This window comes from Gymnodraco acuticeps, unplaced genomic scaffold (genome assembly GCF_902827175.1).
Source record: "Gymnodraco acuticeps unplaced genomic scaffold, fGymAcu1.1, whole genome shotgun sequence".
NCBI classification, from domain to species: Eukaryota; Metazoa; Chordata; class Actinopteri; order Perciformes; family Bathydraconidae; genus Gymnodraco; species Gymnodraco acuticeps.
This window is the reverse complement of record NW_022991219.1, coordinates 596,969-608,693: the sequence shown is the minus strand read 5'-3', so window position 1 is coordinate 608,693 and position 11,725 is coordinate 596,969. Positions and strand designations below refer to the sequence as shown.

At 41.4% G+C, this 11,725-nt stretch overlaps 1 protein-coding gene and 1 long non-coding RNA gene across 2 annotated transcripts in view; one reads left to right on the top strand and one right to left on the bottom strand.

Annotated features, from left to right (window-relative positions):
- Positions 1-2,431: 2,431 nt before the first annotated feature.
- LOC117561636 lies at positions 2,432-10,791 on the bottom strand. Its single transcript, XR_004571413.1, has 3 exons — positions 10,652-10,791; positions 4,271-4,321; positions 2,432-3,598 (listed from the first exon to the last, which is right to left on the bottom strand). It is a non-coding gene; the product is annotated as an uncharacterized LOC117561636 (long non-coding RNA).
- mxi1 (max interactor 1, dimerization protein) overlaps positions 9,485-11,725 on the top strand; it is a 33,126-nt gene continuing 30,885 nt past the window's right edge. The window contains 1 exon segment of the mRNA XM_034239169.1: positions 9,485-9,872. Within this exon segment, the coding sequence (XP_034095060.1) occupies positions 9,640-9,872 (233 nt within the window). The 5' untranslated portion in view covers positions 9,485-9,639.

Here is an 11,725-nt window from a genome sequence, read left to right as displayed (position 1 = left end):
GCTTCAACGCTTCTGCCCATTCACTTTGAATGGGGTGACGTCACGCTTTGCGAACTGCATTGTGGTTCCGTCGCTTCAAAAGTTGAGCAATGTTCAACTTTTGAAGCTTCGACGGAAGCGTCAGCCAATCAAATCATATGCCAGTACAAGCTCTAGCCAATCAAACCGCGTGCTTGTGTGTCCGGGGCGGGAGATTCATGTGATTGGTTGTTGGTCGAGTTTCCGACATGCCCGCCGGCAAGCTTCAACGCACGTTGTGTGTGGACGCTGCGTGAGTCAGTAAAAGGATCCGGATTTGCCATCTCTATCATACACCAATACAAATATTGCAAGGCAATTTCCAGGGCTGAAATAATAATTCAACCCCATAACGATGAAAAGAAATATGAAGGAAAAATAAAAATTATTATTTCTAAAAATAGAAATAAATGATTCTGGGAATACCCAATATTTGTTAGCTGGAGTAATCTGCAAATAAACATTTTTGGAATTTATTTTTTGAATTGTTGATGAGAAGTGATACTTGAAAGGCTATACCACAAGGCTAATTTTAGGCCTATTCACTGTATTAAACAGAAAAAATAATTGTACTTTTAAGAGGTTGGTTAAAACACTTGCTATTCCAGTGACACTATGCTTTACATATCCTGCATTATGTTAATTGCTCAATAGCTTGCTAAATTGTTAGCCTTGGTCACTTCTGGACGCGGACCATGAAGCCGACATGCCATACTATCTCATCTGTGAGATTAATATCTTTCAATATCCATTGTGTTTCTGTAAAACAGACAACACTTATATTTTCTAAGGATTATTTGGATAGATAATACATTAGAGAACATTTGTGAGGTATTGGCTACTGGCCCTTCCGAGAATTTGAACAAATACTTTTGTTTATTTTTGATTAACAGAAGAAAAAAATGTGAATTTATATATAATTAATAAATAATGATAGTAGTATCCATTATTAAATGAACATTTCAAAGCTAGAACAATGCTTTGATTTGCATATGTTGGACGTCCTCATTACTGCAGTCAAGTAGATTTCCACCAACGATTACTTATTAGCGAAGCAACATCTAAGCAGCTCACTAACCAGACACAGAAGGATGGAAAATCGCAAACTGTGAGCTTCTTGCAACAGCCAGTGGCACTTGACTGAACTCATTAGTGTTAGGTCTTTCTAAATGATCACATCCTCAGGTGGATTTAGATGAATAATTTAAACAGCTATCAAAGCTGAACAGGCAAATATCACAGTTGAGACATTTACAACTTAGATCCCCATGTTTAAGTTGAGTCTGTCATCCTGCAGGACACCATGCCATAAACTCACAGACACACACACACAGACACACACACAACACCACACACACACACACACACACACACACACACACACACACACACACACACACACACACACACACACACACACACACACACACACACCACACCCCACAGCGCGTCCCCTCCTCTGGGCCTCGTCTTATCCTAATGGGATTGCTACGGTGGAAGTCTCCCAATAATGAAAATAATGAAATCAGCAAGGACCCAAAGAAAGGTTACTGCTCCTCTCGCAGGCAGCATCCCCAGCCAGACTGAACACTCCCACCCCCATCCCAAGCCACGTCCCCCATCCAACCCCACCCGCACTACAACACAGACAGAAAACCAAGGAGGGGAAGGAAAGGAGGAGATACAGACCCTGGGGGGAAGGAAGGTAGGGCAGTGAAGGGAAGAAGTAGAGGAACAGAAAAGGGAGTATGGATAGAGGTACGTAGGTGGAGGGGAGATGAGATTAAGGGGTGATGCATTGGGTTCAGTGTGTTCACCCAATCAGATAAGTAATTTGATTGGCAAGTGAACGGTCATACTTAACAAATGTGATGAATGTAGATCCTTCAAGACTCCTGACACAGAGACTACAGTCTATTCTTTGTTCAGGCAGAAATACCATGTTGGCTTAACTAATAATAGGTTAAGCCAACAAGGAGGGGAAATAAACAAAAAACAAAATGGTGAATTGTGGGATGTGCAAACAGAGTTCCTCTGGGACAGGAAATGGGAGCGGTGACAACAGGAAACCAGTGTGAAAACGACAGAGGGAGGATTCCCACAGCCTCTCCTTTTTCATCTTCTACTCTTCTAGCTTCACACCTCCCCTCCAGCTTCCCTAAGTGCACACAATCATCACACCGTGCGTCTCCTGAGGTCTACTTGTCTACAGCTTGAAGGAAATTGAGAGCGAGAGTGTTATCGTGCTTGCATGATAGCGTGTTGTGGACAAAAGCCATGTTTGTGGTTTGTGTGCTAGCACATAGTGTTTTTTTGAGGATAGGATGATGTTGTGCATGTTTAATACTTTCATCAGAACACGAAAACAAAGAAATGCACTTGGCGGCATGTTAATATGCAAACTAATCGGCATGCGATCACATCTTAATAATGATACTTGAAGAAACATCTAAGAATTCTTGTTGGCAGCTGTTTTAAAGACAATATTTGACAACCATTTTCCACGAAGATGATGCCAAACCTGCATGATTATTATCGGCCATTTACGGCTTCATGCCTTATTTGTCAAGAAATAAAAACTGCTTCTAATTGGAGTTTTGAACTTAAGATTTTCAATATTAAAAGGACAGGTGTGCCTTTTACCCATAATTGTTGTCCAACAACTATTTAAAATACATACTTTTGAAAAATTCCTTCACTATGATAAACATGGGCAATGTTGTGTATTTTAATTATATCTCACATACATTGTCCTGCTGCTGTAAATACTGCCACACTATAGCACTACATCTGTATGAATCCACTGCTGTAAATAGTGCACAATTTACATTTTTTGTCTAATGTTTGCTAGAAACCACATTGCCTCGCTTTTTCAGGAAACTTAATGGATTTTCTGAAAGACAGACAGGGTTTTCAGAACAAATAAAACACAGACTAACACATTATTGGTTTGGGCATTTTTGTGGGATTTGTTGACAATATAAAAAATATAAGATATCACCAGGATTATTTTCTTTTAAGACATGGCATCAACTTTTATTATTTGATAAAACCTAGAAAATACCCACAGCTTTAGGGCTCAAAGACAGAGCTGTCATATTGTCTGTCACACCAAGTAAGTCGTAAACCTGCTCTGCTGGAGTATGGACATGAAAGAAGTATAAGCACATAATTACTGTTGTTATTATCTGTTAAGTGAGCAAAGCTAGTTGTCAACAATCTTTCAATATACTATTTTGTATACCAAATGTCACTCCCTTGTCTGATCAGGTACTAACAAGCACATGGGATGAGATCATGTCTACTCCTCGCTCAACTCCCTGTGCACGACTCGTATGCAGGTCATTAGCTCTTTGAACCTGCAATCTCTCTCTCGCTCTGTCCTGTGTTTGCCCTCTCTCTGGTCTTCCTCCGCTCTCTCCTCTAATTTGCAGAGGAGACACACTGCCGCAAGGCTCTCCTGGCTAATTTGGCAGCCTCCCACATCAGAGACACTGGGTAGAGCCGGGTGGCGGTGGGGGGGGGGGGGGGTGCGGTGCCACACCTCCAGTGGAGCTGCAGAGACAGCAGTCTGAGGCCCCTGTGGATAAATGACAGGTTAGCACGGAAACCTGAAGCAAACAATACTCACAGTGGTGTCGTTGCTGGGGGAGAGGACATGCTGGATGTGTGTGTTTCTCCTGCTCTGACTATCTGTCTAACTTTCCACTTTAACTGCGTGACCCTGTGTGTACATGTGTGTGATCCCTTAAACTCTTAATAAGCATTTCAAATCTGACGTGTTGGCATTACTGTGTGTGTGTGTGTGTGTGTGTGTGTGTGTGTGTGTGTGTGTGTGTGTGTGTGTGTGTGTGTGTGTGTGTGTGTGTGGTGTGTGTGTGTGTGTGTGTGTGTGTGTGTGTGTGTGTGTGTGTGTGTGTGTGTGTGTGTGTGTGTGTGTGTGTGTGTGTGTGTGTGGGGTCACTCTGTTTCTCGCCCTCCATGCCTGGGGGAGTAATGTGCGTAATCGTCTGCCAATGTGTTTGTTTGTGTTATCATTCTTTTTTGGGTTCAGCTCTCGACTTCAAGTTCATTTTGTGCAGGGATTTAGCAGCTTCCTTTCCTCAGTGTGTTCATACGTATGCATGTGCACATGTGTGTTAACTCAATCTGCCCTTTGTTTCACCCACGTCTGTTTGTTTCTCTGATGTCTGCAAATACACATGTGTGTCTTTGTGTTTGTGTGTGTTTGTATGTATCTTTGCGGACTCACAGGCTCTCTTTCCTCTTTCCCGCCGTGGCCATTGTCACCAGATGTCAGTGCCTGGGAACAGAGAGGAACAATGGTCACCAAGAGCCAAAGGGCATTCGCCTTGGGAGGGGCAACAGCAGTCTGTCGTCTAACAGGTTTATGTTTCACCCACCCTGTCATTTTGTCAGCATGTTTGTCAGAGACTTGGTGCTGCGTGGGTGTTTCAAGTGTAATATTTAATCGTAGGACAAAGCAGTGAAGTAAAAATGAAACCAAATAGTGAAAATATGCACCTGGGAGAGTGTTGACACAGGAAGTGAGAATTGAGATTGAGAGGTGCAGAAGTGTTCACATCAGTAGCGCTGATTTGAGGAACGGGGTGGGGTGCAGCTGTTTAATGTGTTGTTTTGATACTGTATCACAGGGAAGGGCTGAGAATATCCTGGATTGGAGATAATACCCAGGAAGCCTTTCCCAAACGGCCGCAAGGTTCGAGCCAAACAAAAGAACAGCCACACTGCAATCTTGATGGAAGACAGATTAGTATCTAGGCCAGAAAGCCCTGACAAAGCAGAGAACTACACAGCTCTTGGGCCCTTGGGAAAATAAGCACACTGACAGTAGCATAGCAGCCCACGGTGTCAACACGAGGTCAGTTGAAGAGGCTCCCACGAAAAAATGCTTTGTCACTCTTACCCGGACATCTTTCTTGAAAAGCGTTGCCTCTATCTGATGGACGGTGTTTTGAGCAGTAATTACACTCACGCACCTGCGCTAGCTTGCTGTCAGTTTGCACAGTGAGTTTTGTAAATAGGATGTAACTGAAATACAATGATGGCTATTTGTTGTGAAGCTTGGGACTAATCGACCTGGGATTTGCAGATTTGCATGTGAGCCAACAATTACAGTAATTGATCTGCGAAGGGGGGAAATAACGGCAGGCAGGACATGTATTCAGCATTTGTGTCAGGCTTGACCTCCCATGGAGAACAAATACCTATTGTGACTGATGAGGAGAGGACATAACGGTTAAGGATGAGGGTCTCTTTCAGAGGCCTTGTTAACCACACCAGTGGACAGAGGCCAAAACAAAAGAGAGGTTGATTAGTGTGGTGCCACCCTGCAGCTGACACCCACATGCTCTATCTTCAATCGAAACCTTTTTAATATTCATCTTTCAATTTGACGTACTTACAGCATTATACATTTTTGGCGTGTGTTTTTCCTCTTTCGTTAAATAAAAGTAAGTACTTTTGCTCATCTACCTTTTTGAAACGGCATAGGCCGAGGTCAAAAGGTCAACTGGCTGAATGAGGAATAGAAGGGTGCTTCTGGCGTTTTGGAAAGCTAAACAGACAGGAAAAAAGGCTGTAAAAAGGTCAGTGGTATGAATGGCCACCCTTCAAATCTCAACACCCCACAGCCAGGACAAAGGGTTCACTTTGGAGGGCCACGCATGTTTACTGTGAAGAAATGTGATGATATTCTCTCAACAACCCCCTCTACTTCTTTAACCTATTTCACTCTCTTTCTTCTTCTTCAGTCCCCCTTTTTCTGTCTCCTCCTGCTCTACCTCCCGAGGTGCACGTTGTGGATGTTGCCTAATTACCCGTGAACACCACCATTTGAAGTGGTCCTCTGAGAAGGATGTAAATCTGTGACATTTATGAAAATGTCAGTGAGTTTTCACAGGAAGCAATAACGGACGATAGAGAGCCATTATGGCTGAACGTTTCTTTTTTTTTGTCAATGTGTCTCACATACCTACTCTTCCGCCTTGATTTGATTTGAGAGTTTATTTTGTCGGGAAGTTATTATGTCCTCAATCCACAGAGACAGAATAGATGATGTTGACTCAGGGATGATCCAAAATGTCTCCAATGAAATAAAGTCTGTCATTTCTCCCAGTCAAAAAATGCAATTATATAAATATTCACTATGCCTCATAAATGGTTTCGTATCCTCTGTTATGATAAATCATGTATTGGCACTGGCGTCATAACATCATCATTTTCAAATGTTCTTCTGCAGCTTTTCCTCTTGTCACTTTCTCCAAATTCTCCAGATGACACTAAAATAACTTTCACTGATGATGAAAATGTCAGTTGATCAGCAAAATATATTATATTCAGCTATTTCAATACATGTATTTTATGTGTTTTCTACCAAACAACAAATAATCTTTGCAGCAGCTCTGGAGGCTTTGCTCAGTCAAATCAGAGCTGTGAGCATGTTAGCATGTCACCATGCTAACATGCTCACAGTCAATGCTAACCTGTTAATGCTAAGCAGGTACACTGTTTCACCAGCTTAGTATAGTGGGTTAACACGCTAACAGTTCCAGTATTTCCAAAAGGTCCACAAGTGTGGTCACAAATGAAAGCTTTAGACAACTGAACATGTTGACCTTATAATAGCATCAGATACTTGTCATTTGATTGGTCACTTTAGACTCTGGTAATCTGTGGGAAATGTTTCACTGTTATCTTTCAAAAGAAAATTGTAACCTGTAATTCAAAAAGTTGAATCCCTGATAAGTACTGATGATCAAAGGGCATTACAGTTAATGGCCAATCTTTGTTGCAGCACATCATTTCATTTCCATTTGGGAGACATAATTGTTTTGACATGAATCTACCCCTTTTAAGATACAGATGAGGGTTTCCCCTTGGGATAATTAAAAATGTATTTACCTTTGTCACTGTTTCTCCTCTGGAAGCCAAAGCTTGTTCCCAATGACTTTATGACTAAGGTTGTGTCCCTTGTTTTGATATGGGTTTTGCCTTTTAATTCCTTTAATGGGAAAGACAGCGTGAAGAGGAGTGGTTTGAATCAACAGTGTAAGGTGAGGCCTCAAACAATGTGTCTGTAGGACATCTATAGCCCTAAGCCCTACTCTCTATTAAGTCTCCTTCATACTGTGCATGGGGCACATTACTCCCTCCTGCTTTTTAACATTGTTCTATTCTCCCCCTCTGCAGCATTGACCCTGACTGGTGGCGTGGTGGGCTTGTGACCCTGTGTGATGCTTACTGTGAATAAAAAAGTAAGGATGAAACCTAAACAACTTGTCATGCTGAGCTTTGAATCACTGCTGTTGCATTAAATGCCTGGGCATTCAGGGAAAGGTGCCCTGAAGCAATGCACTACAGGGGGAAAAGGCAATCTAAAAAACACAGCCTACAAAGATGCACCAGTAAATCAAATGGGGAAGCTTGCCTAAAATCCTAAATTAGATGGGGGGAGCTCTTTATGTCCACTTTTGTCCACTAATTTTGCGTGTGTACTGTCAGGGGCACCTTTCAAACTCAAAACAGGACCGCACTCAAATAGGTTTGCTTCCTCTGCAGCTACCCCTCACCGAGGGTGGAGAGGTGGGGCAGGGTCGGCAGGGACCTTCAGAGATTCCCTTGTGCGTTGGACTTGAAAGTTTCTGTCTCTGTGAACTTTACATCAAACAGTCATGGGCTGCTGTTGGCTCTTTGAAGTGGCAGAGGGGGGTATCTGAGCTGAGTACGGGGCCTCTGCTTCGACATGTTCCGGTTCAAAACGGACTCTGCAGCAGTGTAAAAACAGCTCAGCTAAAGGTCTACTGAGAATGGCACAAGATCAAGGCTAAGGACCTATCTTTCAGTTGCCATTCCTGTCACATAATGGAGCATGTATATACTCACTACAGTGTTATCCTACTCATAGGTATTGAAAGTTCCCTCACTCACTACGTACATTTATGTTTTTGTTGTGTATTTATTTATTTGAAAACTATCCTTGGGTTGATGTCTTTCAGTCTAAGATAATCAAAAAGCAAACACTCTATGTAAACTATATTTGCTGATACTCTAGCCGCTTTACTGCATCTATTCTACTACTGTACGGCAACTAGTAAAATGTCAGTTAACTTGAAGGCTTGTTCTTACAATATTTAACTTAATGAGCAGGTTGTATAGTGAGGCTTTACCAGCACATTGTTGATTTTAGGTTTAAACAAAAAAACTGTGTAATGAGTTTTTCATCCTCTGTTTTCTTGCTGCTCTGCTTTGACTTCCCATAGTTTTGTGATGGCCGGAAATATGTTATGGTTGCTAAAGTAACACCTACGGCTATAGACTGACCCAAGACTGGGTGCTTGGAGAAATAGGGGAGTGGTTGTTACAACCCTCTCAACATAATGTGTGCCATAATCTAGTGTTGTTGCACTTGCATTATGTTTTGGCTTTGTGAGCAAAGATGTCGACTTCCTATTTAATTATTATAAGTAATGTAGCCTAATTACAGTAACTGCCCTTGAACTGTCATATTTAAATGGACAGGGGTGTATGTATGAATGAATTGCACTCTTAAACTATACTGTATAAATAAATATTATTTTTTTTTTTTTAGCCTTTATTTAACCAGGTGAAAGCCCCTTGAGATCAAAAGATATCTTTTTCAAGGGTGACCTGCAGGACATTAGTTACACATGTAACATAACATGTACTGATTACTACATGATGATTTAGGTTTGATTTGTAAAGATGACAGGTTATGAGTTGAGCCTCTTTCAGTAATTTCTCTATCTGCAATAAAGAGTGTTGGGGGCTTTACTACCAAATGTAACTTCTAATGTGTTGCCTTCAAAACAATCTGGTCTGAATTGTGTCCACTCATGCTTCTAAAGTCATGCAGGTCACACCCTATATTGCTACTTTCACTTTATATTACTGGGTTCTTGCTCCAAATAGGCCTACTTCAAGGAAAAAATGGTTTGATTATAATATAGCCTTGTACTATATCAATAGAACATCCAACACAATGATTATGAGTAATATCTATAACGTTTTAATGCAGCTTTTGAGCAGTTTTTTTTACATCAAAATCTACTTTTGAGCATCATTTCGGATTTACTAATGTAGATTTTAACATCAGCTACTTACTATAGGCTAAGTACAATATCAGTACAGTAACAGTATAGTAACACCACAAATACTATGTTGCTGTTTCATATGCATTGCTTTCTTATATCACAATTACTTCTGCTATAACACCATCATTACATTTTAGGATCAGATTGTGTATAAGGATTTATTTTGTATTTATAATATCTCGTTGGCATGTGAATGTGCATATTCATTTGTTTTCTTATTTACTGCATAGATATACCAGAAAGATCTCCACTGACGGGCACAAGGACCATGCAGACTCCTCAGACCGAGGGGGGCCGGCTCTCGTGTTCCCATGCACCACCATCTACTGACATTGGCCACTGCTCCACATTTAACACCCCGCATTCATAAACAAGAAAAGAAAAGAAGAACCATCTGACAAGAGCAGCATCCACTGGTAGCTGCCTCACTGTGTATTGCGCTCAGCACGTCGCCAGAACAGAAGCCAGACAAATAAAAGAGGGGAAAATGGCCAAAAGTGAGATGCAAAGAGGAAGTTTGAAGAGTGAGGAGTTCTTTTTTGATTCCGAGGCGTCTCTATTGGATCAGCAAGATTTTGAGATGTCTAATTGCCCTTTCAATGACGTCTTTAACTCCAAAGACTCCCACATGAAGCAGATCAACACTTTTCTGAAAAACGTCCAAGTTTTGCTGGAGGCTGCTAGGTTTCTTGAGAGCGCCGACAGAAAGGACGGAAGTGAGTTTATATGTGCTGCGTTGTGATCCTTGTCATTTGCCTCTGAATTTCAGGAAAACAAGACTTCATTGTCAATAGACTCAGACAACAAAGGGCTGAGTTCATTCAACTAAGCACCACTGCCTGCTATAAGCAGAGCCTGCACCAGACTAATATGATTGATGTACTAATATACCTTTTGCATTTATAGGAGAGTATAAACATACTTGTAGTGTTTTCTGTACTGTTTGTATCTGCATCCTCTGCATGTTGGGCACTTTGCATCCCGTTGAGTCTGCACAACTCTGTCTCAACCCAGAAATGTGTTATTTCTCCCTACAGCATATAAAGCAATAAGATACAATGCTTGGTTGTGTGGGTGTGCATGCTGACTACCACTCCGATATGATCAATCTGACCACATTGCAGCGCCCTCCAACTCAGTTAAGGATGATGTCATTGTGCCCCCGCAGACTAGATCGAAAAAAAAAAAATCAACTTCATAGATAACGCAATTTAAGTACACAACTGAATAGTGAATTAGATATAGAATTATAGAAAGTGTGTCGCCTGGCCGTTTAACGTTATGTTTATAACTTCTAGCCCATAAAGGTAGCTCGATATAAGGTTGATTGCAATTGCCCTCTCAATTTGCCTTATGTATAATTCAATGGCAGGGCATTTGCAATACATGTAATATTAAAAACGAATTTTTAAAAATGTATTATTTATGATGTCCTCGTTTCCTTTTAACAAGTCATGATGCAAGAAAGATGGGAAAAGATACATTTCCTTGTGCCCTACCCTTTTGTGCAGAAAAGCCGAGCAAACCGGCTGATGCGGGTTGCATACAACTATTTTGTATTATATCCTACGATTATAAGCTATCGTGGGAATGTTACTGGAGCAGATCTCAGCGGCACAGCTCTTTTCTCTCGGTTGTTTGCTTCCTGCTATTTGGGGGCGTGTGGCACTGGTTTCCACATGGCGCAAAGCTTCTCCGCGGTTGGTCAGGTGCGAGTTCAACCCTCGACGCCTGTCAAGGCCGTCCGCCAATCAGATGCCCGGTAGGTATCGACGTCATGTGTTGCTGGGCCCGGCTTCCACACACCCATAGCCCCGTTGGATGATGGGATTTGTAGGGCTTTTTTCGCAGGAGATAGGAGGTTGGGAAGAATGCATGCATGAGAGGAATAAATAACACAAAATGAATAGGCTATTTGTGTTTAGTCATTAACACATCAAACAGCCGCTTTAATCAAACCATTAATGATTGATGGCATAAATTACATCCTTTGTTGTTGGGTGGTTTTACATATGTGGTCATGGGCTATTTATCACAAGTCTTTTGATTTAGAACATTTAGAATTTAGAATACATTATAATTTAATATAAACTAAATAAAAAGATGTGTTCTTCTTGTCGTCACTGACAGAAACATCCCTGATACCCTGTGCAGGAATAAAATAACCACATTCTGGTGACCTGTAAGAGTGTAGCACTGTCCCACAGAATATTTAGTCTGACCACCATAGTTACAGTAAAACTATAAATTAATAAAAGGCGTTATTTTTACTTGACACATAGCAGTAAATGAATGCTAAAATGTGTCAATGATTAATATTGTGCACGTTTGTCAGACTCAATTTCCCGGCATGCATTGCGGTGGACCAGCCTCCCTCAGCACGGTCCCCGCCTCTCAGCTGAGCAGCTAGGTAAACAAACAGGAGAGGAGAGGAAACGAGCAGCAGCAAGCACTTTGGTGGCTTTGGGCTCCCTCGGGGACATTTTATATCATTTATATCCGTTTTTATAACAATTTATACCGTGTTTCCTAGAGACTTTTTAATACTTTTGATACACTGGTTTTGACATTTT